This window comes from Brachyistius frenatus, unplaced genomic scaffold, assembly GCF_029030835.1.
Source record: "Brachyistius frenatus isolate BFR_SWC_R1_liver_20210118 unplaced genomic scaffold, ASM2903083v1 Contig_264, whole genome shotgun sequence".
Lineage (NCBI taxonomy): Eukaryota > Metazoa > Chordata > Actinopteri > Embiotocidae > Brachyistius > Brachyistius frenatus.
Genome location: NW_027210863.1, coordinates 36206 through 61626, shown reverse-complemented (window position 1 = coordinate 61626; position 25421 = coordinate 36206). Strand labels below are relative to the sequence as shown.

The window sequence follows — 25421 nt, the reverse complement described above, 5'->3', positions numbered from 1 at the left end:
TTGTTGGGGACTACTTTCAGTGGTGTAGTAATACATATGTGGTACTCTGGTGAGTATTTGGGGCCACGTGTGTGTTCATGGTAAACATGTGACCCAGATCCACCATGTGGTTCACTGACTCGTTTCAATAGTATTTGGACCACAGGGGAGCTCTGTGGTCCAGTCTGGAGGGAAGATAAAGCCTCCGTGTCCACCTCATATCATTATTTCAATTTGCATTATATACTGTTCATGTCATTACTCCCAACAAAAGACAGCTGAGAGAGCAGCAGAGCATCTCCTCGTGTTGTTTGGAAGCCATTAGCATAAAAGCGTAGACAGTATCGTCTGTGTAATAGTATAATGCTGAGACATGAGACGAGTTGGACAGCTCAGTGTTTTTGTTGATTGTCGTGCAGCCCAGTATTCACACAGTCCTCTGCTCGTCTGACAGCCTGCGTTTGTCTGTTATGAAAAAAAAGCACAAAAGCCAGCGATTTCCACAAATACATCCAGAACACATAATAGAAATATGAACTGTCCGAGCCGCTTGTAATAATGACTTCGCTGCTCGTGGAAGTATCGAGACTCCAAAGAATAATGAGACGGCAGATTGGAGTATAGTGCCTTTGCTTTGTTTGCAACCTTTCCACTGCGCTGACTCTGTCTGATAATTGTTACAGCAGAAACATGACAAAACAAAGTGAGCTGGTTTTACTCCAATGTGTATTCATGTATTCTCCCAGCAGTTAGCTCAATGCAGCTGAATGTGATCTCTCTGAAGATTCCCTTCAATTATGAATGATTTTCTGTTTTCCTTCTCTTTCCAAAAACTGCTTTCGTGCCGCAGCAGAGTTTCGTCTTTATTTTCAGAATTACCACTTTTAAAGTTGAATTATTTGCATATCTGAGGTTGCATCATGTGCAGCTCTTCCTCGCCTTCACCAGCTGCAGCAGCGTTTCCTCCACGCTGTCGCCTGGTGTTCGGCACCTTCACAGGAGATTATCGATCCCAGGAGATGAAAGAATGACCAATTAGAAAAAAGTGCCGCTTTTCACCGTTTAAGCTTTGTAGTGGCCGCTCTGTGTCTCAGTTTCACTGTAAAACACAACACGATTACTCTCCAACCACACTTCACTGCCCGCGCCTCCCAGCCAGCCTCCAGCCATTTACCCTGACAAGAGCAATCAGCCTGAACAGCAAATATCGGCTGGGGAGAGAAAAGAAGTGACATGAAACAGCAGATAAGGCCACAACCTGATGTTTCGTGACTCGTTTACACTTTTCTGATTATAATATTATAAATCTGAAATGCTGAGGTTATTGGAGCCTGGTGAATGGCAGTTATCTCATCGGTTTTTTTGTACACATTATGATCGAGTCTGCCTAAGAATGGGTCAGCTGTCATTTTGGTGGTTGGCCTTCGGTTGTACCAGACAGTGGCAGCTTGTTAGTCCGCTGGGGTGAAAGTTGGAGGCATTATGGGTAAAATATTTCTTTGTGTGTCTATTATTTAAAAAATTTCCCCTCGGGGATTAATAAAGTAAATACCTACCTACCTATGTCGATTTGATTAAACGTAACTCAAACGCGAGGGATGTTGGGGACTATGTTCAGCAGCGGATTCATCTACATTTGGAGATGTAGTGAGTTATTTGGGGCTGCAGGACAGTTTATGTGGGATTCAGTCAATATAGACGACATAATGTGTGTTCATGGTAATGCTGTATATTATCCTCCCAAAAATATGAAGCTGTGGCGACATAAATCTGATGATTTATTAGATCAGGAAATGTTTTACTTTAGTTGGCACTTTTACAAACATCACAAAACCTTAAAGGGAGGATGTCGGGGTCAGTGGACAGGGAAACAGTGACACATATTTTATTCGTATCAGGTTTTTTTTTTTACACGTCCAGCAGACACAATAACATTTCTGCCCACGTGATCCATGACCAATATTCTTTTAGCTGTGATGTTCTCTCCACTAACTACTGTGAAGAATATCCGGTTCATTAGCCGCTAGTTGCTAACCATATGGTAGCTGTACTGACCCTGCCGATCCTCGATGAGAGCTGTGAGACTCAACCAAAACAGGGCAGATGCAGGAAGTAAAAGCAAAGGAATGAATCAAAAGACACTAAAAAAAATATTGAATAATGCAAAGTTGTACCATCATCTGGGTTTATCACTGTGAATGTCACTTTCATATTACACATCGTCATTTCAGTCATTGTTAATGTAAAAATACAGCTTTGTTTTGTGTGCCAATGGAAGTGGCACACTGTACACTATTGCTGGAGGCAAAATTTTGCCGCGAAACTCTTCCTGCACCTTTGAGAAAACTCGTCTCGATCTAGAATATTGTGCTCTGACTTTTGGTAGCGATGTCGTAATGTGTTTACGTATTTCGCTAAAAACTGTGAAGTGAATTGGAAATCGTCCTGATGATTACCATTTTTGACAAATTTGACCAACTTTGGAGCCCTATTGCTCAGTCATACTTTACAGTAGAAAGGTCATTCATAAGTTTAAACGGGTCACGAGTCTTTGAGCTTTTACTGACCAAAGCCGTGTTTTGATATCTGTCACTTTTTTTCAAGATCGCAGGTTATGTTTTATAAACTTTTGGGAAGGTTCAGATCAAGAGTGGGTGATGTCACACGTGATGTCAATTTTTGCCCCCTGAAATATTGTGAAAATAGTTGCGTTATTCCTGTTTTTTGCCCACAATTTACACTACATGTACAATTCATACATCAAACTGTAGAGATTTTTGTTAGCTTTCACCCAGTGTAACTCTCATTGCGGTGAGACTCACAGTTTTGTCCCAAATCCCCTCTGAGTGCCGAGTGCTCCCACAAACTCTCCAATAGACTCCCATTATATCTGAGCTCTGAAAGTTCGGTTCTCAATCAGAAACAGAGGGTGCCTCTAACCTTGCCACCGAGCCCATATATTATGATCTAGGAACATGAAATTTAATACACTTATTACCGAGAAGTTTCTGCCGCTCACAGTGAAAGAATTTTTCCAATAGAACTGGTGGTTTTTGTTTGGTGAGGACTTTTCGAAGGCTCTCGTCCTATTCAGCGTCCCAATTTCTCCCCTCCACTCCTCCTCTCAGTGTGTATGAGAGAGCCCCTCCCCTCTCTGCTCCCTCAAGATCGCCACAGCAACCAGTCACTCCCACCTGTTTTTTAAACTGGAGCCTGACTGAACTCCAGCTGGTCAAACACACCTGAGACTGATTTATACTCATTAACTGATAACCGTCATTTTGTTTCCATACTACACACAATTCATGAAATGTCAGCAGCTTCATTGGCACCCTCAAAATTTCTGCAGGAATTTTCTAGATTATTTATATATTTGTCTTTTTGATCCACAGCTAAACCACAAAACAGTTAATTAAATCAGGCTGAATTAATGATTTTAGTAGTAATTATCTGTCATGGATCTGGACTGATACAGCATTGATTAATGGTCGTTCATCAGTGGACCCTCTTCATCTCTGAGACCCCGGACTCTTCACCACTTCTAACTTATGAATTCCAGACAATAAAAGAGGAAGCCATGAGGGAGATGATCTTTTTTCTGGTCTTTTCAGGGGTCTCACATCAACCAACGTTGCTTCACTCAGAAACCTAAAAAGACTCTTCTCTCTACCTTTTACCTCTAAATCCAGCACACTTCACTCCTCCTGCTCGCAGTACTTATCTCCTCTTTGTATCGCTCCCTCTTCCTCTCTTTCTCCTTTCAAATCATTGATTTTTCAGAGCATCTATGAAATATTTACAATGTGTGGGCAGACTTCTTTCTCTGGGAGTATGGAGGAGGGAGGGGGTGATCATTTGAAAGCCAGTGGTGAAAGGAATGAAGGAGCAGCAGAGGGGGGAAAGCAAAGGGAGAGAAAGAGACAGATAAGAACGATGGAAGTCCGCCCCAAGTCGTGGCGTGAATATCAATGTTTGAGTCTGAAACTACTGTGATTATAAATATATAAACACAGTTACTCATGAATACCATCTTCCCCCATGTGAAGTATCAATTGTTGGCGTGTTGTGATTATTTCAACCTTTTTTCATCCCTACCTGTCCTTTCCTTTCACTCCCTCAGATTGGTGCCTAATTAAAAAAAGCCCTCAGGACTGTTCCTGCTTAAGCTCTGTAGGTGATACGGGTTTCATTTAAAACTCCCTAAGCCTTTAAAAACATGTGAGAAAGCAGCATCTCTATTTTACAGAAACCAAAGCTAAAAACATCAAGAGAAAAATTATGTTTCTTTAAAGCTCTTACTAAACAAATGACTCATTGCTCTATGAAGACTCAGACTGAGGAAAGCTTTTCTCACAATACACCAACAGCCTTTAGTAATAATTGTTCCAAAACTAGAAGTTTAAAAAGACTTCACAAGAGGCAATGATTTCAAATACTCTGGTGTAAGATTTGGAGTTTTCTTGAATAACCTTGGTGGTTCCTGTTAATATAGAAAAAAAAAATCCAGTCATATGAGCATCTTTGTGATAAACACATTATTGTACACATTTCTCACCTCTTTCCAAATACTGTTTAATAAGACGCAGCAGCAGAAAAATAAGAAACAAAATGCCCCCGCGAATCAATGACAAAGTATTATATTTGTTTTAATAAAATATCCAGTCATAGGAACATCATTTAAGAGTTTATGATCAGGTTAAAGGAGGAAATAGACCCTCCAGCCCAGGATGCGATGGGTTCACACCTCAGAGCTCCAGTTGTATGGGGTCATCTGCCTCCGACCAGGATACAGAGCTTCGACTGATACCCCTCGAGTCTGCAAGAGCAGGCGCAGAGGTGGAGGAATACTGGAGAAATCGTATACAGATGTAGATGAGGACGGCGCTAGAAACCTTTTGTTGGAATAGAACATCAAATTGACGTTAAACCACAAATGCAGAATGAAGCATAGGCCAAATTGGGTTCCATTATGTGTACTGAATAGAGGAAAAAAGATTGGCTTTCCTTGCAAGTAATGTTTTCAGATCTAGCAAACATTTTTGGGTCAGTACCGCACAGCCTGAGTGAGAAAGAATATTTAGTAAAGGTGCAGCATATGTTTCACACAGCATGGCAGAGGTTAAAGGTCGGGGTAATGAAAGGTTGTAGCTACGATTTCCCCGTTAGCACCTATCATGGCTATGGAGGTGGTGATCAGGCCATCTAGGTAGGTGGTGGTGGGGGAGACGCTGCAGAATGGGCTACGCTTCCCTCCAATTAGAGCATATGGCCTGACATTAGTGACAACAACTGCCTCGTGTAAGGCGATTATAAGAGAAATTGAAATCGGCTGGGTAGAGAATTAAGCCGTAACATCTTGCTGGTGAAAGGAAAGTTTTAAATGATGGCGTTTTTTGTAGGTGAGGAAGAATTTTCATCATTGTTGGAAGAGCCAGTGAACAGTGTGGGAGATGGTCCACTAGTGATCTGAATTATGTTGATCAGGTCGGGCAGAGATTTTTTTCTGAAGGGTCAGAGAGAATAGAAAAGTCTAGACTTCCAGGGAAACTTAAGCCGTAGTGTCTGCGGTTTGGGCTATTCCCAAGGGTTACAATGGCCACTGATAATGTATGAGTATTCAGCTTCTATGATAGAAACGCTAGAGAGGTTGATCATTTCAAATATTAGGAAATAGTTGGTGGCCCCCTGATGCCTGAGCAGTGTGTTATTAAATAAAAGGGGGTTCCTTCAATTACTGCTATCTAGCTTGACTGAACAGTTGAAGTGTGCCATGGTAAGATTAGAGTTGCATACATATGTGTTCGTGCAGTTGCCCAGGGTAAGCTGGGACTTTTGTGGAACAGTGGGTAAACTGAGATAGTTGGTAAACTGAGACAGTTGGTAATCAGGGACAGTTGGCAAACTGAGACAGTTGGTAAACTGAGACAGTTGGTAATCAGGGACAGTTGGTAAGCTGGGACAGTTGGTAAGCAGGGACAGTTAGTTAGCAAGGACAGTGGGTAAACTGGGACAGTTGGTAATCAGGGACAGTTGGTAAGCTGGGACAGTTGGTAAGCAGGGACAGTTGGTAAGCAGGTACAATGGATAAGCAGGGAGAGTTGGTAAGCAGGGACAGTTGGTAAACTGGGAAAGCACACTTGGTTCTCATAACACTGCATATCCAGAGCATCCCAAACATGCTCAGTGGGTGTCATGTCTGCTGAGTCTGAAGGCCATGTCAGGAAGTCTATACAGAACGTGACCACATGGGGTCATGCATTATGGGGCCATGCATTATGATGCTGCAACATGGCGGTGGTGACGGATTAATGGCACGACAACAGGCCTCAAACTACCATCAATAGAACACAAAATGCACTAGTGTATAACTTTTTTCATTTGTGTGCATCATATTTCGTATAGTTTTGGGTTTTTAGTCTGTAATTACAACCAGCGGTGTTTAATCAGCTGTATCCCATCTGTTTTCCCCAGGTGGGAGGGACGATGTACAACACAGGCCGCCACGTCTCTCTGCGATTGGACAAGGAGCATCTGGTTAACATCTCTGGAGGACCAATGACGTACAGCCATCGTCTGGAGGAGATCCGGCTACACTTCGGCAGTGAGGACGGCCAGGGCTCCGAACACCTGCTGAATGGACAGGCCTTCTCTGGAGAGGTGTGTGCGCGTGTGTGTGTGTGTGGGGGGGGGGGGGGGGGGGATGCTGTGGATATTTAACACTGTGTTGCGTCACCTCTTCTTTTTACAACACTCTGTAAATGTCTGGGATCTGAGGAGATCAGTTGCTGGAGTTTTGAAAGTGAAATGTGGTCCCATTCTTGCCTGATAGAGGATTACAGCTGCTCAACAGTTCAGGGTCTCCTTTGTTGTATTGTTCATGTCCTGATGCTCCAGATGTTTTCAATGACTGACAGGTCTGGACTGCAGGAGGCCAGTTTATCAGCGGACTCTTCTACTACGGAGCCATGCTGTTGGTGTTTTTGGATCATGTTTCTATCTGGTTTCTTCTTTGGAGAGTTTTAACATCATTTGTGGACGCAGCAATGAACTGTGTTCACAGACGATGGTTTTCACAAGTGTTCCTGAGCCCATGCAGTGATTTCCACTCCAGAATAGTGTGTTTTTAATGCAGTGCTGCCTGAGGGCCCGAAGATCACCACCATCCAATATTGGTTTCCAGCCTTGTCCCTTGTGTTCAGAGATTTCTCCAGATTCTCTGAATCTTTTAATGATATTATGAACCGTAGACGATGAAATCCACTAATTCTTTGTAGTTTTACGTTGAGGAACATTATTCTTAGATTGTTGAACTATTTTCCCAAACAGTCTTGCACAGAGTGGTGAACCTCTCTCCATCTTCACTGCTGAGACACTGCCTCTCTGGGATTCTATTTTTATACCCAATCATGTTACTGATCTGTTACCAGTCAAACCTAATTAGTTGTGAGATGTTCTACCTGGTGTTATTTTTTAGCGTTACACAACTTTTCTTGTCTTTTGTTGCTTCCATATGATTATTTCCTGGTGTCAGTATGTCCCCTGTGCAGACCTGTACAAACTCACAGAAATCTTTGAAAGCAGAAAGCAAAGATTCAGCCATTCATGTCTGGCCAGCATTAATGTGACTCCAGATCATTAAAGGGGCCAGACATGAGTTACTCTGCTCTATTCTACTCAGTTTGTCACAAAAGATTTTCCAAACACATCAAGGTGAAAATGGAAGTGCTTTTGGTGTTGGTGTTAATAACACAAAGACACATTTCAAAAGTTTTTGCTCACCTCTGTGAGGTGACAAGTAATAAACAGTTACATCAACCCTTACCATTGCTAATGAAAGTTACGGTAAACTGGAAACTTAAGAAGACCAACTGTCAGCTAGGCTCGCTTATTTCACCTTGTGTTATAGAGAATTTCTCTTTGCTCTTTGGTAATTAAATTCAACTCATTTCAGGAGACTTTAAAACAGTAGTTAATTACAAGAGCTAATTTTGAATCCAGAGATAGTCTGCCATGTAACCAACCATGTGACCCTTACCCCGTGCAGGCTTTATATTGTTGGGCCACTAGGGTGCAGTAGAACAACCAAAGAAGCACACGGTAGTATTTTAATTTGATTGGTTATGACAAAGGTAATCGATTGTTGTGTAATGTAATGTTTATCAGAGGCTTTATTGTTTGTTTGTTTTGTTTTTGAAACAGTAATGAGAGCTGTCAGACTCAACCACTTTATCACACAGCTGTGGTTTGTAAATGTTTTCCTTAATGATTTTCAACTTCTTTATTGCTGTTTATTGCTCCAAAACAAAACAAAAATGGAAGCTATAATGAGTTGTGTGGTAATGGTTAAAAAAAACTCAACCTTGACCAAAAATGTATTTGGGTTATTTTTCTTTTTTTCTTTTGCATAGCAGTATAAAGTAGCAAAAAATGTATTTAGTAAAGTACCGGTATCTCAAAACTCTGCTTGAGTAAATGTAGTTACTTTGCAGCTCAACAGATAGACTTTTGAAATGAGTAAATATGATTATTATTACTGGGGTGTATGTGGGAGCAGCACATGAAATATTGAGGGAATCCCATCTTGTCTGAAAGCAGAATTTATTCGAGCAAATGTTAGAAGTTTTTGATGAAAAAATGACCCTTGAATTTCAGCATTATTATGTGGATTTTAAAAAGGTTTTTACACACCTGGGGTCCGAATCTGCAGAGAACCGTGTGACGCTCTAAATGAGCCTTCATGTGTCAGCAGCAATTTGCACCAGTGCTTTCAGAGAGAACAAACTTGTCTTGGAGATGACAGTTAAGCATTTAACTCTGAACACACACACACACACACACACACACACACACACACACACACACACACACACACACACACACACACACACACACACACACACACACACACACACACACACGTACACACACGTGCACGTCTGCGCTCTGGCATTTAACATTTTTGACGAGTGAAACAATTAGCTTCCCGGGCTTTGATTGTTCAACAAAATCATGAGTCACTCGCGCCGCTGCATTCCACCGCCATTATATGAATAATCAATTTGTATGGCAGCAAAATAATTGCAGTCTTGACAGGCAAATTTATTATAATTAATGATAATCATTTATCCTCCCTCAGAGTGTGAGAGCTGATATTCAAATCATAATAAAACAAGTGTTTACTGCGTCTTTCGGAGGTAGAGAGAGCTGGAACCCAAGCCTGATAACACACACACACACACACACACACACACACACACACACACACACACACACACACACACACACACACACACACACACACACACACACACACACACACTGAGGGAGTTTATGAAGGCTCCCCTGAGCCTTCATAAAGGCCTTCATAAAGGCTCCCGCCTTCACTCTCTGATTCTCCCTTTGAGGCTGAACCTTGTGTTGGAGCAGTTGTTCAGAGCTGCAGCCGAGAAGCTTTGCAGAGATTTGCAGCTGATATCTGAAATGTGATGTCACTCTGTTTCCTTGTTGCACACAACATCCCTAAGGCGGGAAAAAAACAAGGGGGAAAGGTTATGTTGACAACAGTCGTTTCTACTTGATACTGTATGTGGGACAGAGCTGCTTTCAAAATAATAGTCATGTGTCCTTTATTGTGGAAAGTATGTCGTGTGTAGAGCTTCCACCAAGTTGTTACAGTTTTAAATGTCCAGAAAAGGAAGAGGATGTGAAAACGTGAGCAGCTGTGAGCACTTACTCATCCTCACCTGGGTGTTAACTCTCAGGTTACATGAACTATAATGACATTTCTATAAAACTTATTTTCTGCATCAAATAGCTACATTTTGAAGGATAAAACAAGAGTACATTCATTAGCTAGGACCCCGCCTCGGCCGGGGGCGAACCTTCATTGATTGGGGGAGATTAAGCCGGGGGGAGAGTTTCGCGGTTTGGGGGAAGGCTTAGTCGAGGATCCACTGCGGCTCCCGGGCCTCGCAGATCCCCGAGATCTCCACGTGGGACGGAAGGATAAAGGCTATGAAACATGATAACCATAAGTGGAACGGTTTAACAAGAGGAAGGGAGGGAGGGATGCAGAAAACACGAACGGGCCAAGGTTTAGAGTGGGTGGACATTTCTAGGAGTGTGGCCGGAAGTGGGGGAGTGGTTGAGGCGTGGTCCTGCTCCTGAAATTCAGCTAAAACTTCATCTCCAATTATCTATTGGAGGATAATTCTGGTTTAATTTAACATAGCATATTTCCCTTAATGTGACTATTGTGGGGTTGTTAACTTTGCTCTCTCCACCTCTGTTGTAGAGATAAATGGTGCACATCAGGGCGACTGTCATGAGCTCCGTGCAACTTTACAAGACACCTGATTTTAAATCAACTGGCGAGTGTCGCCGGATGGATTTTAATACACAAGTAATCGTACAAACTCAAGTAATTTGAAAGATAATAATTATTTTTAAGACTTGGATGCAAACGTTCTGCACTCACTGAAGTCTGCGGACTTCACCTGCTGAGTTTCTTCCCGTCAGATGTTTTGCCAGGCAGCCACGGACTTCTTTTCTTTTTGTAAGTGCAGTATAAATATATACAGAATACAATGAAGCATAAAATTTGTTTATCAGAATAACTGGCGGCAAATTGATAGTTGTATGCTGTAGCTGACAAACTGCAGAGAAAACCAGGCCAGGAGGTTGTGAACGGACCTTTTTACATCCTGTGTCCTGTTGCCATGTTCTCCTCAGATAAACAACTGTTTCTGAGTGAAATGACAACAAGCAAACATCTTCACCATCGTCCACCCCCTCCCAGCAACCCACAGCCCCCGCTGCTCTCCGAGCTGAAGCCGTGACTTCAAGGTCCGATAAGATGTTTCATAATCCAAAATGCAGAAAAATCCTCTCTCGCCAGCTCCCGGCTGCAGATTGAGTGGTGGCAGCTCGTCCTTGAAACGTGAACAAAGAAAGCAATATTCAAACTTTTTAAAGCAGAGTATCCTTTAAAACAGCAGCCTGTGGGAGGAGGAGGGTGAGTGATGGCTCATGAGTGTGTGTGTGTGTGTGTGTGTGTGTGTGTGTGTGTGTGTGTGTGTGTGTGTGTGTGTGTGTGTGTGTGTGTGTGTGTGTGTGTGTGTGTGTGTGTGTGCGCGTGTGTGTGTGTGTATGCACGTGATGAACTTCAGATATGAAAATATTCAAATACTGCAGACTTTGTTGGGACTTTAATGATGTTGTTCACTACCTTATACAATCTGCACGTGCATTTGTATTCATAGGATGTATTATCAGTGGCTCACGTGGGTATATTCATGCTGATGAGCGTATCAAGCCCTTCTTCACACTGGGACGCTCTCATGACAACATGGAGGATTATAAAGAGGCTGGCTGTAAACCTTCAACAGAGACACGGTCACATAAACAATTTGCTTACAAGCGGGTGTTTTATGCTGTTGATGTGTATCATCTCACTGTCCAATTCAATTCAATTCAATTCAATTCAATTCAATTCAATTCAATTCAATTCAACTTTATTTATAAAGCGCCAAATCACAACACAGGTTATTTCATGGCACTTAACACATTAAAGTCCTTACAGCAAGACTTTACAATATTATACAGAGAAACCCAACAATTCAACAATTCAACAATTCAACAATTCAACGATTCAACAATTCAACAATTCCCACATAAGCTAGGAGGGAAAAAAAAACTCCTCTTTAAGGGAGAAAAACCTCCAACAGAGGGAAGAAAAACTCCCTTTAACAGGAAGAAACCTCCAACAGAACCAGGATCAGAGGTGGGCGGAGCATCTGTTAACAGAACCAGGATCAGAGGTGGGCGGGGCATCTGTTAACAGAACCAGGCTCAGAGGTGGGCGGAGCATCTGTTAACAGAACCATGATCAGAGGTGGGCGGGGCATCTGTTAACAGAACCAGGCTCAGAGGTGGGAGGAGCCTCTGTTAACATAACCAGGATCAGAGGTGGGCGGGACATCTGTTAACAGAACCAGGCTCAGAGGTGGGCGGAGCATCTGTTAACAGAACCAGGATCAGAGGTGGGCGGGGCATCTGTTAACAGAACCAGGCTCAGAGGTGGGCGGAGCCTCTGTTAACATAACCAGGATCAGAGGTGGGCGGGGCATCTGTTAACAGAACCAGGCTCAGAGGTGGGCGGAGCATCTGTTAACAGAACCAGGATCAGAGGTGGGCGGAGCATCTGTTAACAGAACCAGGATCAGAGGTGGGCGGAGCATCTGTTAACAGAACCATGATCAAAGGTAGGCGGGGCATCTGTTAACAGAACCAGGCTCAGAGGTGGGCGGAGCCTCTGTTAACATAACCAGGATCAGAGGTGGGCGGGGCATCTGTTAACAGAACCAGGCTCAGAGGTGGGCGGAGCATCTGTTAACAGAACCAGGATCAGAGGTGGGCGGGGCATCTGTTAACAGAACCAGGCTCAGAGGTGGGCGGAGCCTCTGTTAACATAACCAGGATCAGAGGTGGGCGGGGCATCTGTTAACAGAACCAGGCTCAGAGGTGGGCGGAGCATCTGTTAACAGAACCAGGATCAGAGGTGGGCGGAGCATCTGTTAACAGAACCAGGATCAGAGGTGGGCGGCCATCTACCTCGACCAGTTGGGGTGAGAGGAGAGCAGAGAGAGAAAAGGACAGCATAGAGATATAAGAGAAGAACTGTTGGTGGAGACGACAATCACAGAGCAGAGACATGCAGCTCCATGACGGAACATCTGGAAAAGAAAGAACAGAAACTACACGAGTGAAGGAACTGAATGGAGACAACAGATAATAATAAGAAACTATGGGAGAGAAGAAGATGGTGAGGTATGAGTCAGTTAAATAGTAGGAGGAAAGAAAAGAAGCTCAGCATGTAACGAGGTCCTCCAGCAGCCTCGGCCTACAACAGCATAACTAAGGATTGGTTCAGGTCTACCTGAGCCAGCCCTAACTATAGGCTTTATCAAGAAGGAACGTTTTGAGTCTAATCTTAAAGCTAGAGAGGGTTTCTGCCTCTCCAACACAAACTGGGAGCTGGTTCCACAGGGGAGGAGCCTGAAAACTGAAGCTCCGCCTCCCATTCTACTTCTGGAAACTCTGGGAACCACAAGTAGACCAGCGTACTGAGAGAGAAGTGCTCTGCTAGGATTATATGGTTCTATAAGATCTCTAAGATATGATGGAGCCTGGTCATGTAGAGCTTTGTAAGTCATCAAGAGAATTTTAAATTCCAGTCTTGATTTCACAGGAAGCCAGTGAAGAGAAGCTAAAACTGGAGAAATATGATCTCTCTTGTTAAATCCCGTCAGTACTCTTGCTGCAGCATTTTGGATCAGCTGCAGGGTTTTAATGAATAATTCGGACATCCTAACAACAAGGAATTACAATAATCTAGTCTAGAAGTAACAAACGCAGGAATGAGTTTTTCTGCGTCACGCTGAGGAAGGATTTTCCTGATTTTATTAATATTACGTAGATGAAAGAAGGCAGTTCTGGAGATTTGCTTTATATGGTGTCTAAAGGACAAATCCTCATCAAAGATGACTCCAAGGTTCCTCTCAGTTTTGCTGGAGGCCAAGACAACGTCATCTAGAGTAACTAAATGATTACAGAAAGAGTATCTGAGGTGTTTCGGACCAAGTACAAGAACTTCTGTTTTGTCTGAATTTAGAAGCAGGAAGTTTTTGGTCATCCAGGCCTTTATGTCTTTTAGACAGGCTTCAAGTTTTACTAACTGATTAGTTTCATCTGGTTTTATAGAAAGATATAGCTGAGTGTCATCTGCATAACAATGGAAGTTGATGCAGTGCTTCCTGATGACATCTCCTAATGGAAGCATGTACAAAGTAAAAAGTATTGGGCCTAACACTGAGCCTTGTGGATCTCCATAACTAACTCTTGTTTGTCTGGAAGACTCATTGTTGACATGGACAAACTGGAATCTATCTGATAAGTAGGATTTGAACCAATCTAATGCAGTTCCTTTAATCCTCGTAACATCTTCTAATCTCTGTAATAAGATCGTATGATCAATCGTATTAAAAGCAGCACTGAGGTCCAGAAGAACAAGTGGAGAGACAAGTCCATTATCTGAGGCTAATAAAAGGTCGTTAGTAACTTTCACCAGAGCTGTTTCTGTGCTATGATGAACTCTAAAGACTGAAAATCTTCAAACAGATCATTCCTTTGTAAATGATCACAAAGTTGATTTGAAATAACTTTTTCAAGGATTTTAGAAATAAACATCAGGTTGTAAATTGGTCTGTAGTTTCCTAAAACAGCTGATCAAGAGTTGGCTTTTTAAGTAAAGGTTTAATTACAGCCACTTTAAAAGCCTGCGGTACATAGCTGGTTACAATAGATAGGTTGATCTGATCTAATATGGAAGTATTAATTAAAGGGAAGACTTCCTTAAAAAGTTTAGTTGGGATGAGATCTAACAGACAGCTAGAGGATCCAGATGAAGAAATAACTCTAGTTAACTCAGAGAGCTCAACAGGAGAGAAATGTTCCAAGTATACATCTGGTCCTACAGTTGCTTTCAGGGCTGCTGTGCTTAACATCACATCAGTGATGGTGTCAGGAAGGGTCGGCCCGATTCTCTCCCTGATAGTAAGAATTTTATTAGTAAAGAAGTTAATGAAGTTATTACTGCTGAGAGCTGAAGGAATAGAGGACTCAACAGAACTGGGACTCTTTGTCAGCCTGCTACAGTGATGAAAAGAAACCTGGGGTTGTTCTTGTTGTCCTCTATTAATGATGAATAATATAAAGTCCTGGCCTTACGAAGAGCTTTCTTACATAATATTAGACTCTCCTTCCAGACAGGTGAAATTCTCCTAAATTAGTGGAACTCCATTTCCTTTCCATCTTTCTAGTCGCTGCCTAGCAGAGCGTAGTTCTGAGTTGTACCATGGAGACAACTTCCTCTGGTTCATGACTCTCTTCTTCAGAGGGGCGACATCATCTAGAGTTGTAGCAGAGATACTGCAGTGTTTTCTACCAGATGATCCACTTGTGTGGGACTAAGATCAACGTAGATGTCTTCCACTGCTTTAACACACGTCATCGAAGAGGATAAGCAATGACATCAATGTTGTTATTTTACTGGAAGGTTGTTGTTTCTCTCAGAACCAGCAGCTGGATGGATCTCAGTGCTATCAGTTATGGTCATTAGTTAGGAACAATATATTACTATTATTTGATTTTAGTGGGTTTTCAGATCTGTACTGTATCAATATTGATACAAAATAACACTGTTCAAATATCTGTATTGGTCAGACATGTTGACACCAACCATCAACCATCAGTGATGTCATCGTTGGTTTGTGAACGTTATGAATCCTCCAGTTCAGATTCTGTCCGTCACCATCTTGCTAGTTCGGAGCGGTTTGGAGCAGGAAGTGACCATATTTGGACGAGCTGGGGGAGGAGCCAGAGGTGGATCTGACCGATCTGATCGGAAACCTGACGATACTACGTCCCGCCCACCGATAGCTGTAACCTGACTGCACCACAGGCCTGTCAATCAAACAGACACGCCCCCAAAAACAGGTCTTCTTGAATCTTCTTTTCTAATGAATGAGGGATTATTTTCAGATGGACCTCCAGAAAACTAATAAGAAGGAGTGACTTTAGCTAACAACACCGAGATAACTGATGGACACATTTTATTCACTTTGGATTTGATGAGAGAAGTTGAATGGGAGTCTATGGAGCCGGAGGCTTTTTGGAGCCGACCTCTAGTGGCATTCGCTGGTATTGCAGCTGAAGACACTTCTGGATCGGAACCATTTTACAGACTTGGAACCTATAAACACTTTTATATCCAGTCTGTGGGTGCAACACTTGCTGTGTGCATCAAGTTTATCCCAGTAGGACATACATACAGAGTGTGAGGTTGTTAACGTGTGTATGTGTGGTTTCACATTCTCTCATCCATTTACTCAAGTTAACCTGTTAAGTCTCAGACATTCACAGTAAATTCAGTAACAGCTCCATAAGTGTGACAACATTGGGCTTCATGAATCACAGACAATCAGCAGAATTGTTTTAAATGCAATAAGCTGTTTTTTTCTCATCAGCAGATCAGCTTAAAATAACTTCTCATAATAATAATAATAATTGTTATTTCTATCAAAAGAGTAAATCTGAGAGTAAATATCATCCTGATAACAATGAGTCAGTGACACTGATGTTATTACAAAAAAAAATCCACTTCAACACAACTACATCTGTTTCAACAGAAATGACCTTTGAAATCAGGAGCTGGGTTGTATTTTACAGTTTCAACATTCAGGGTGGAAAGAGTTTCTTGTTCGACATCATCGTTTCTGTAAATTATCCACCGTCTTTCCTGTCAACAACATTTCTGTTACTTCTCAGTGTGTACGTCTCTCCTGCTTTTCCACGAATCAGACGATCTCAAACCATTGATCTCTCCCCGCAGGATCCACTTCACACCATTTTCTTCTTATAGCTTTTCTCTGCTGGCTAAGAGCAAGATTTCTGTCATCTGTGTATGTATACTTTGTGCTGCCCCCTCATTGTTGCTGAGGTACATCACAGCACAGGTGTTTGGGATGGCATATCCCATAATGTCTTTAATGTCAGAGTGATCTTCAGGTTGTGTTTGGGTACATAGTTGTGATGGTTAAGGTTTGCGTAAGAGGCTTAGGAAGCGCATTGTGACTATGAATGTCCTCACAAAGATAGCTGAACAATCGTGTGTGTGTGTGTGTGTGTGTGTGTGTGTGTGTGTGTGTGTGTGTGTGTGTGTGTGTGTGTGTGTGTGTGTGTGTGTGTGTGTGTGTGTGTGTGTGTGTGTCGGAGCTGATTCACAGTCTAATCTGAAAATGAAACACCTTTCTCTTTTAATAAGTGCGAAAAAAAAATCTAAATAGGATTTCTCCACAAGGCTGGCTCGTGTTTTTACAAACTTAGACATTACTCAGCCGTCTTATTACAATCTGATATAAAAAAAATTAAAAAAAATTAAAAAATCAAAGAAAGAACACATGTCTTCAGGTTATAATAACAGGTCAAAACTGATCCTGGAAAATTACGCTTTTATTTATATCAAAACAAACACGATGCCTGTGTGATGAACATGTAATGCATCACGGGAAATCAAATGAGAACGTGGCAATAAAGGTGCATTCCGCCGGATGTTTTAGCCCATTAAGTCCCTCATATCTCCTCAGCGCTGTGTGAAGTGGGCCTATAGTTTCCTGATGGATTTCCTTCCTTCCAGGCAGCCGCTTCTTTGTGTTCATTTCAGTTCACTGCGGAGACTTGAAACGCAGGTGATCCATCACAGGGAAGAATTCATCTTTTATTTTTCTGTCAATGTTGTATTGAAGTGAGGTCACACAGGCACTCAGTTGGAAACATTTGCTGAGTTTGCATTCAAGGACACTGTGACGTTTTACAACTTTTACACAACGAAACATCAGATTCATGTTATCAATTTGATGAAGTTCCATCTTTGGTAATAGTTTATGTTCGAGATTGGATTTGTATTTACTTGTTTTCTTATTAAATGTTTATTTTGATGGCAACAAGTATGTAGCATGAACCAGTAGCTCATTAGCAATGTCTATCCCGTGGGCCTTGTAATTGTGGGTCTGTAAAATACTATTAGACAATAGAATCAGATTTGTGTCAGATTTCAGCTGTTTTAGAAAAATAAATAGTTCAAATTGTTGCAAGAAAATTACATTTTTGAACAAGTAAATCGTTTAAAGTATATCTACAGATTTCTGCAGGTATCTGTGTCTCTGGAGCTGCATGTTTCTGACCTTTGGTTGGCGGACCCACCAACCTGCCCACTGTTTATTATTTGTTGTATTTCTATGCTGCTCTTTTCTCTCTCTGCTTTTCTCTCACTTGAGGCCTCTGAGTCTGCTTCTGTCTGCTTCTGTCTAACAGGAAGAAACCTGGGATTTCCCAAAGTTTCTTCTAAAAGGGAGTTTTTCCTCCCCACTGTCCCTCATGTGGGAATCTTTGGACATGTTTACATTTGGACTTGATGGTGAGAGATGAAAAACTCAAAGGAGCAGTAGAATTGTTCCTGTGGGGATCATTAATGTCTGCACCAGTTGGATTGTGTTATCCATCCAGTAGAGCAGAACTAAAACAAGCAGCTGACAGCACCAGGAAAAGAGTGAGAGGGTAAATCTCCGGGATACATCGAGAACCAGGAATTTCTGCACTGAAAGTTTGTGACTTTAGTTGTTCGGACATTTCATAGGATATGTTGAAACATCTTTGACATGCTGATGGCGTGACATGAAGAAGGTTCAGGAAACGACCAACGTCTTTAGGGTTCATCCCTTGTGGTTGATACATTTCAGTCTGGAAGTTAAAACGATCACCCATCCTACTATTTGTCATGACGACAACTTATTTTGTTGTTCCTCAGTTGTTTTTGTGCCTAAACCTAACCATAACTTCACCATTGCCTTGTCATATCGTACAGGAGTTACTGTATTTTTCAAAAGTGATTTCTAACAGCTGATCTGTGGCGTTACCCCCTGCTGCTCCTGTTTAGTATCATCAATGTGGTCATTGAGGCTGAAGGCCGTAGAACAAGAGAGAGGGTTGTAAAAGTAGAGGAAATAGTCTGAGTACAGAGCATCAAAGAAAAACTTTTTATGAATCAGACACACAAAGGTCTCAACTTTCAATAGTAGGGGAGTAAAAACTCTATTATAACCCACCATACTTCTGTTATACTTTCTATTCTTTCATTGTCAGAGGATGCTGCCTGGAAAATGCTGAAATGTGAAAAGATATCATCAGACATACTATGAAGCTTTCTCTCTGAGAATATATTATTCTACCAACGTGTAGTTGGTTTAAAAGTTCTTTCAAAATAAAATATACCAACAATGACGTGCATTTTATTTCCATTTAAAGTTCGACTTTCCAATCCAACGTTTGTCATTTCTTACATTTTTCTCTAACATTTAAATTAACATCTAAATTTAAATAATCAAACTTAAATGTTGGAAACAAGCACAAATATCATGTAAAACATGAGAAGCCATTTGTCTCTTCTATCTGTTATATTCCTTGTTCCGTATCATTGACAGTTACTTAAGAAATGAACACACAAACACATATTAACAACCTCACACCCTGTATGTGTGTCCTACTGAGATAAACTTGATAAACTAGATATAAAAGAGTTCGTAGCTTCAGGTCTGAAAAATGGTTCTGATCCAGAAGTGTCTTCAGCTGCAATACCAGCGAGTGCCACTAGAGGCCGGCTCCAAAAAGCCTCCGGCTCCATAGACTCCCATTCAACTTCTCTCATCAAATCCAAAGTGAATAAAATGTGTCCATCAGTTATCTCGGTGTTGTTAGCTAAAGTCACTCCTTCTTATTAGTTTTCTGGAGGTCCATCTGAAAATAATCCCTCATTCATTAGAAAAGAAGATTCAAGAAGACCTGTTTTTGGGGGCGTGTCTGTTTGATTGACAGGCCTGCGGTGCAGTCAGGTTACAGCTATCGGTGGGCGGGACGTAGTATCGTCAGGTTTCCGATCAGATCGGTCAGATCCACCTCTGGCTCCTCCCCCAGCTCGTCCAAATATGGTCACTTCCTGCTCCAAACCGCTCCGAACTAGCAAAGATGGTGACGGACAGAATCTGAACTGGAGGATTCATAACGTTCACAAACCAACGATGACATCACTGATGGTTGATGACATCACTGATGGATGATGACATCACTGATGGATGATGACATCACTGATGGTTGGATCTTGCCTTTGCAGGCATGACTAATCAATCACAAGCATCATCTCTTCACAAGGCTCAACAAGTAGATCATCGATGAACTCCTCAGCAGGTCGCCATCTTTGAACCCGTTAAACTTGTTTTTGTTTTCACCTCCTTCACAGGACTTAAACATATTAACCTTTTCCACCACACTGACAGGTTAATGTGCCCCTTTGACTGTTTTTTAATCCCTTTTAAATCTTTAGTCAGCTTCCTAATAAAGTCCATTTATCACATCCACAGAGCTGCTGCTTCCTTTGTGACCTTTTAAACTCATTATTTAGACCATCTAATGAAACAATATTATGGTGGACAAACAATTTACAAAGGCCCCATTAAAATAATATATGTTTAAACAGATTAAATTAGGATTATACCTAATAAATTCAACAGTTCTCCCCGACAAACTGAAGGAGACGCCGCTTGTTGCTAAAGAGGAGATCCAACTATATTTAACTCAAATCTTGTCAAGTGTTTCAGGAGGATTCGCTACAGGCAGCTGTTGCAAACGTTGTAAACCCCCATCCATCACAGAAACACAGCGTATGTCCGCTTCACACGTGGAAAATCCCATCGAGCTAATATCACTGCAGCAGATTACCAGTCAGAGAGCGCTTTTATTTTGCTCTTCCTCTAATTATCATTAATCAGTATTAAACGACACATTTCGCCCACATCTGCACGACAGTGAATTAACTGTGGAAGATTTTGGATTAAAATCACATCAGAACATTGTTGCATGGCTGGTTCTGGAGAAAACACAGAAATATCACTGAGGGAAACTAACTAAATCTGGGATTATGCTCAATTACCAGAGCAGTAATAGATGTATTGGCACAGCTCATCATGATTTCTGCTTCTGTCATGTCAGAAAAGCAAAGAGGTTCCTCGGCAGAGGCATTATCAGAGTGTTCTTGGTGTGTGTGGCAGCAGGTCCTGTCCGTTCGCTAGTTTATGGATCCATGCTCGAGTTAATCTGTGGCAGGGAGGACGAATGGAGGGAGGACAAATGGAGGGAGGCTGAGATGGAGGGAGGATGAATGGAGGGAGGACGAATGGAGGGAGGACGAATGGAGGGAGGACAAATGAGAGGGATGGAGGACGGATGAATGGAGGGAGGATGAATGGAGGGAGGACGAATGGAGGGAGGACAAATGGAGGGAGGCTGAGATGGAGGGAGGATGAATGGAGGGAGGACGAATGGAGGGAGGACGAATGGAAGGAGGCTGAGATGGAGGGAGGACGAATGGAGGGAGGACAAATGGAGGGAGGACGAATGGAGGGAGGACAAATGGAGGGAGGCTGAGATGGAGGGAGGACGAATGGAGGGAGGACGAATGGAGGGAGGACGAATGGAGGGAGGCTGAGATGGAGGGAGGATGAATGGAGGGAGGACAAATGGAGGGAGGCTGAGATGGAGGGAGGACGAATGGAGGGAGGACGAATGGAGGGAGGCTGAGATGGAGGGAGTCATTTCCAGCCCAGCGCTTCTAAAGCGTTCACGCTGCACACCTCTTCTCTGCTATCGACTTGCTGTCTTCATATTTCTCTGTCCCAGAGGACCGGGCCAGCACTCATAGCACAAAGAGGCTGTCATGCCCCCCCCCCCCCCCCACACACACACACACACAAACCCTCTCAGGTTAAGACACTGTAGACTAAAATGTTTTCCCCGGTATTCATCTGTTGGTCTTGTTCTGGTGTTTGCACTCGTTAACCAGGTTTGGATGGTGATTAGTCCGGACATGTCCTGTAGCAGGAGGGTCTCCTTTCTACTTCTCTACAGATCAGATGAAGAAGCACCTCTCTGTAACACTCTGTAACTCCACCATCACAAAGGGACGCTTCTTCTGCAGTTCAGCAGAGTAATGGCTTTTCCAGAACCATCTATTAGCTGCAGTAATGGCTCCACTACAATTGATGTGATGTTGATTCACATTCATTTCCATTTCGCGATGTCCCAGTGAAGATCTCCTGCATGTTGACCTTTATGTGAAACAGAATCATCAAAACCCAAAGTTCAGTTTCAAGTTATCGCAGGGATCTGATCCACTTTAGCTTGTTTAACATCAGACAATCTGAGTGCAGAGTGAGGCACGTGAGTCAATTAATCACAGGTGTGTTTTGTGCATTTAAACTACAGACTAAATATAAAAGAGTTCGTAGCTTCCAGGTCTGAAAAATGGTTCTGATCCAGAAGTGTCTTGAGCTGCAATACCAGCGAGTGCCACTAGAGGTCGGCTCCAAAAAGCCTCCGGCTCCATAGACTCCCATTCAACTTCTCTCATCAAATCCAAAGTGAATAAAATGTGTCCATCAGTTATCTCGGTGTTGTTAGCTAAAGTCACTCCTTCTTATTAGTTTTCTGGAGGTCCATCTGAAAATAATCCCTCATTCATTAGAAAAGAAGATTCAAGAAGACCTGTTTTTGGGGGCGTGTCTATTTGATTGACAGGCCTGTGGTGCAGTCAGGTTACAGCTATCGGTGGGCGGGACGTAGTATCGTCAGGTTTTAACAAGGTTTCATGTCCAGTTCCTTCACAGGTAAGCTCGCACCTCCACAGGTTTCCAGAAGAAACCCAACAGAACCAGAATTCACTGACCAGAACTCAGTGGACAGATGAAGCAGCTCATTCATAAATAAAACCAGAAGATGGAGTTACAATCTGCCGAGTGACTGCAGGCCAATGTTCGTGACCAAGCGGACTGTCAGCGTTGATGACCTGAACACGTCCCGGCAGACATCCTGATGTCAGAACAGTGTGCATCTGCAGCCTGTTTCTGTTTTGGAGTCTGGAACTTAGTTGGACTTTTGATCCTGGATTGTTTTATTTTATTTAAATTTAAGAGCTAAATTAGTGGCTCCACTTTTGTGTTTTCTGGAAAGTCAGTTTGAGCTTTTTATTTATTCCTCAATTCTCAATGAAATGCTGCTAAACTGAGGCTCTGATATGAACTTCCTGAATCACACCAGATGCTTCCTGCATGAGTGTATCAGCCAGCAGGACCAGTGTCGTGGCTGAGTCGGAGTAGTTTGTCCTTGCCGGCCAGGCCGAGGTGTTGCTGCTGCGAGTCAGTTGAAGCAGAGGGACGCTGTGATAAATGATGTCCTGCTGCAGCCTCACACATCGGACCAAACTGCAGCAGCTCTTATCTTTTGTTCTTTCTTCAACCGTCTCTGTATCTAATTACAACCTGTATTTTCACCCTCTTTTGTCCGGTACCTCCCTCTTCTTTCCTTCTCACTTTATTACAGCCCATGTTGGCCTTTTATTACCCAGCAGCAGCAAACTGTGCGATTTGTCACCGAGGGAGTGTGGATGAGTTCTTTTGGCTGCCTCTGCCGCTCTCACCTAAAAATCTAATCAGATCAATGCAGGGCTCTAATCACTTCCTCTCTCGCCTTGATAGGGTTTATAGACGTTCTGTCGCTCTGCGCTCCCCCGGTGGAGCGCTTCATAACAACGTTTGTTTATTCATATCCTCCCGTACAGTACGTTCTCTGAACCAATGAGGAAGTTCATGGAGGGGAGACGAGGAAGACGCAGAGCCTTTGGGAAAGATCTGGAAATCATTACGACCCCTTTGTGCTTGAAATAAGTGTTTTACCACCTTTATATTCACAGCAGCTCGTTGTGTATATGACCATTAAAACACTGATGTACTGCTGTCTGAGGGAAATAAATCAGAGGCATCAGGTTTGGCTTTTGGTTATTGAGAGAAGGACTAGAAGGTTTCTATTTTATTTATTTTTTCAAATTCTGTAGAATGTTTTTGGTTTTCATTTGTTGTTTTGGTCAGAAACAGAGTAAAAAAAATGTGAAAAGACATAAATTCCCTTAGACATTGTCTCCATGTTTGTAAGTTTGGACTTAATATCATGAAATATCAGTTATTTTGGGTATATATAACTTTTTATACTTTTGTGACCAGAAGTTGCAAGGCCTCCCAATAATGTTGTAATATAATCATCATTAGTATAAACCCCAATTACAAAGTTCTTGGGCAAAAAAAACCCAGTTCAAATGATGATTTTAATGAACCCTTTCCTGCTCCTTGTTGCTCTGACTGACTGGTTTCACTAGAAAGTTTGAGTCTATTCAATGTATGCGTCCACCTCAGCCAGATCATCCAATCACCACTGAGAGGAGCTCATGTCAGGGAGTGTTCTGAACAAAACCATCCCCGTGTTAAAATGATGGAAGCTGTGCTGGTGGTGGTAGTGAGTTTCTCCAGCTGACACACTGGAGTTCATGAAGATTTTAAATCTGATGGATTCATGTGTTTAAAGGCTGAAAATCAGACGCCCGAACAAGGCAGTGACGTTGGTACAAATTCTACAGCTCTCGAAAATCACTTTTTATCAAAGACCAATGCAACATTCACATCATAAAATAATCTACCAGGACCTCGTGTTTGCATATATCTTACTTTATCATGAAGAAAGAGCAGAGCCAGGTTCAACAGGTCCAGTTTTATTGCTCCTGTGTGCAGCTTCTGGTTCTTCATGGAGGAATAATGTCAGTTCAAACACATCTTTGAAGGTTGTTGTAGTGTGCAGAGCTCGTCAGGGACACGGTGGACGTTTCTGTGTCAAAGGTCAATGAAGGGAATTTTGGAGTCGTGTTGTGTAGAGGGAGCAGGTCCAAACAGTCCGACAGAGAGATGGACAAAGGGGCAGAGTCAGACACCTGGTGGTCACTTTGACTAACAGTGTAGACTTTAGAAAGATGGGAAATGCTTCCCATACATTTAGTAGGCAGGGAGGAACCTATCGGGATGAAAGTGCTGCCAGGGCGGCACTCCTATAACTACAAAAATATTGGTGTCATGGTTTGAGTGACATGTAGAAACAAAATGATGACGTTAGTTTGTGTGACTCGTGAGAAGTTTTAATTTTTACTTATTTATAACAGGTATTTCTCTGAATGTGTTCGAATGTTTTTGCCTTCAGACAAGATCACAAACATTTTAGTTCTATGTATATCCTGGTCTTTACTGGCCTGCTGCCAACCCGACCCAGTGTCACTCCGTGAATATGGTCTGTCCTCCCTCTATGGACAACCGCTTGCAGTCGTTCCATTTTACTGTTCGTAAACCTCGGTTTCATTTTAACCAATCAGCATGCACCGATACCGTCCGACACTCTGCCGCCGCTGCAGCGACCTACTGAGTGCTTTGAAGTGTTTTTTCCTGAGTGCAGAATATGTTTAAATTGTTTTAATGAATGTCAGCTGCTTGATGAGGTGTTGATTGTTTATTCAGGTTTTTTTCCGGTTGAAAAATATTAACACTGTGCTCGTCACTGTCACGAGCCGTCCAATCACAATGAAAGAGGGGCGGGACAAAGGCGGTCAACACTGGTTGCTGAGTGGTCCGTCTTTCAGACAGACTCCTGACAGGGCCGGAGTCTGAGTGACTGACAGACCAACACTGCAACACAACAACCACACAGCTCAGTGTCGGTGCGACAACATGCAAATATCCCCCACAGACTGGGTTTATTCCAGCGAGCCGCGTGGCCTCGAGCTGAAACAACCTCAGTTCATGTTGCTTCACGTCTCTGCTGTCATCTGCAGAACTTCAATCATTTCTCGACCTGAACATTCTAATAAAAACAGAAATCCACACCAAAATATACTTCATGAAATACAT

The 25421-nt window shown here is 42.5% G+C and overlaps 1 protein-coding gene across 1 annotated transcript in view; it reads left to right on the top strand.

The window, feature by feature from the left end:
* ca10a (carbonic anhydrase Xa) overlaps nt 1-25421 on the top strand; it is a 240203-nt gene that overhangs the window by 195054 nt on the left and 19728 nt on the right. Inside the window, exon 4 of the mRNA XM_069721457.1 lies at nt 6451-6636. Coding sequence (XP_069577558.1) covers nt 6451-6636 — 186 coding nt within the window. The remainder of the gene's footprint in view (nt 1-6450; nt 6637-25421) is intronic.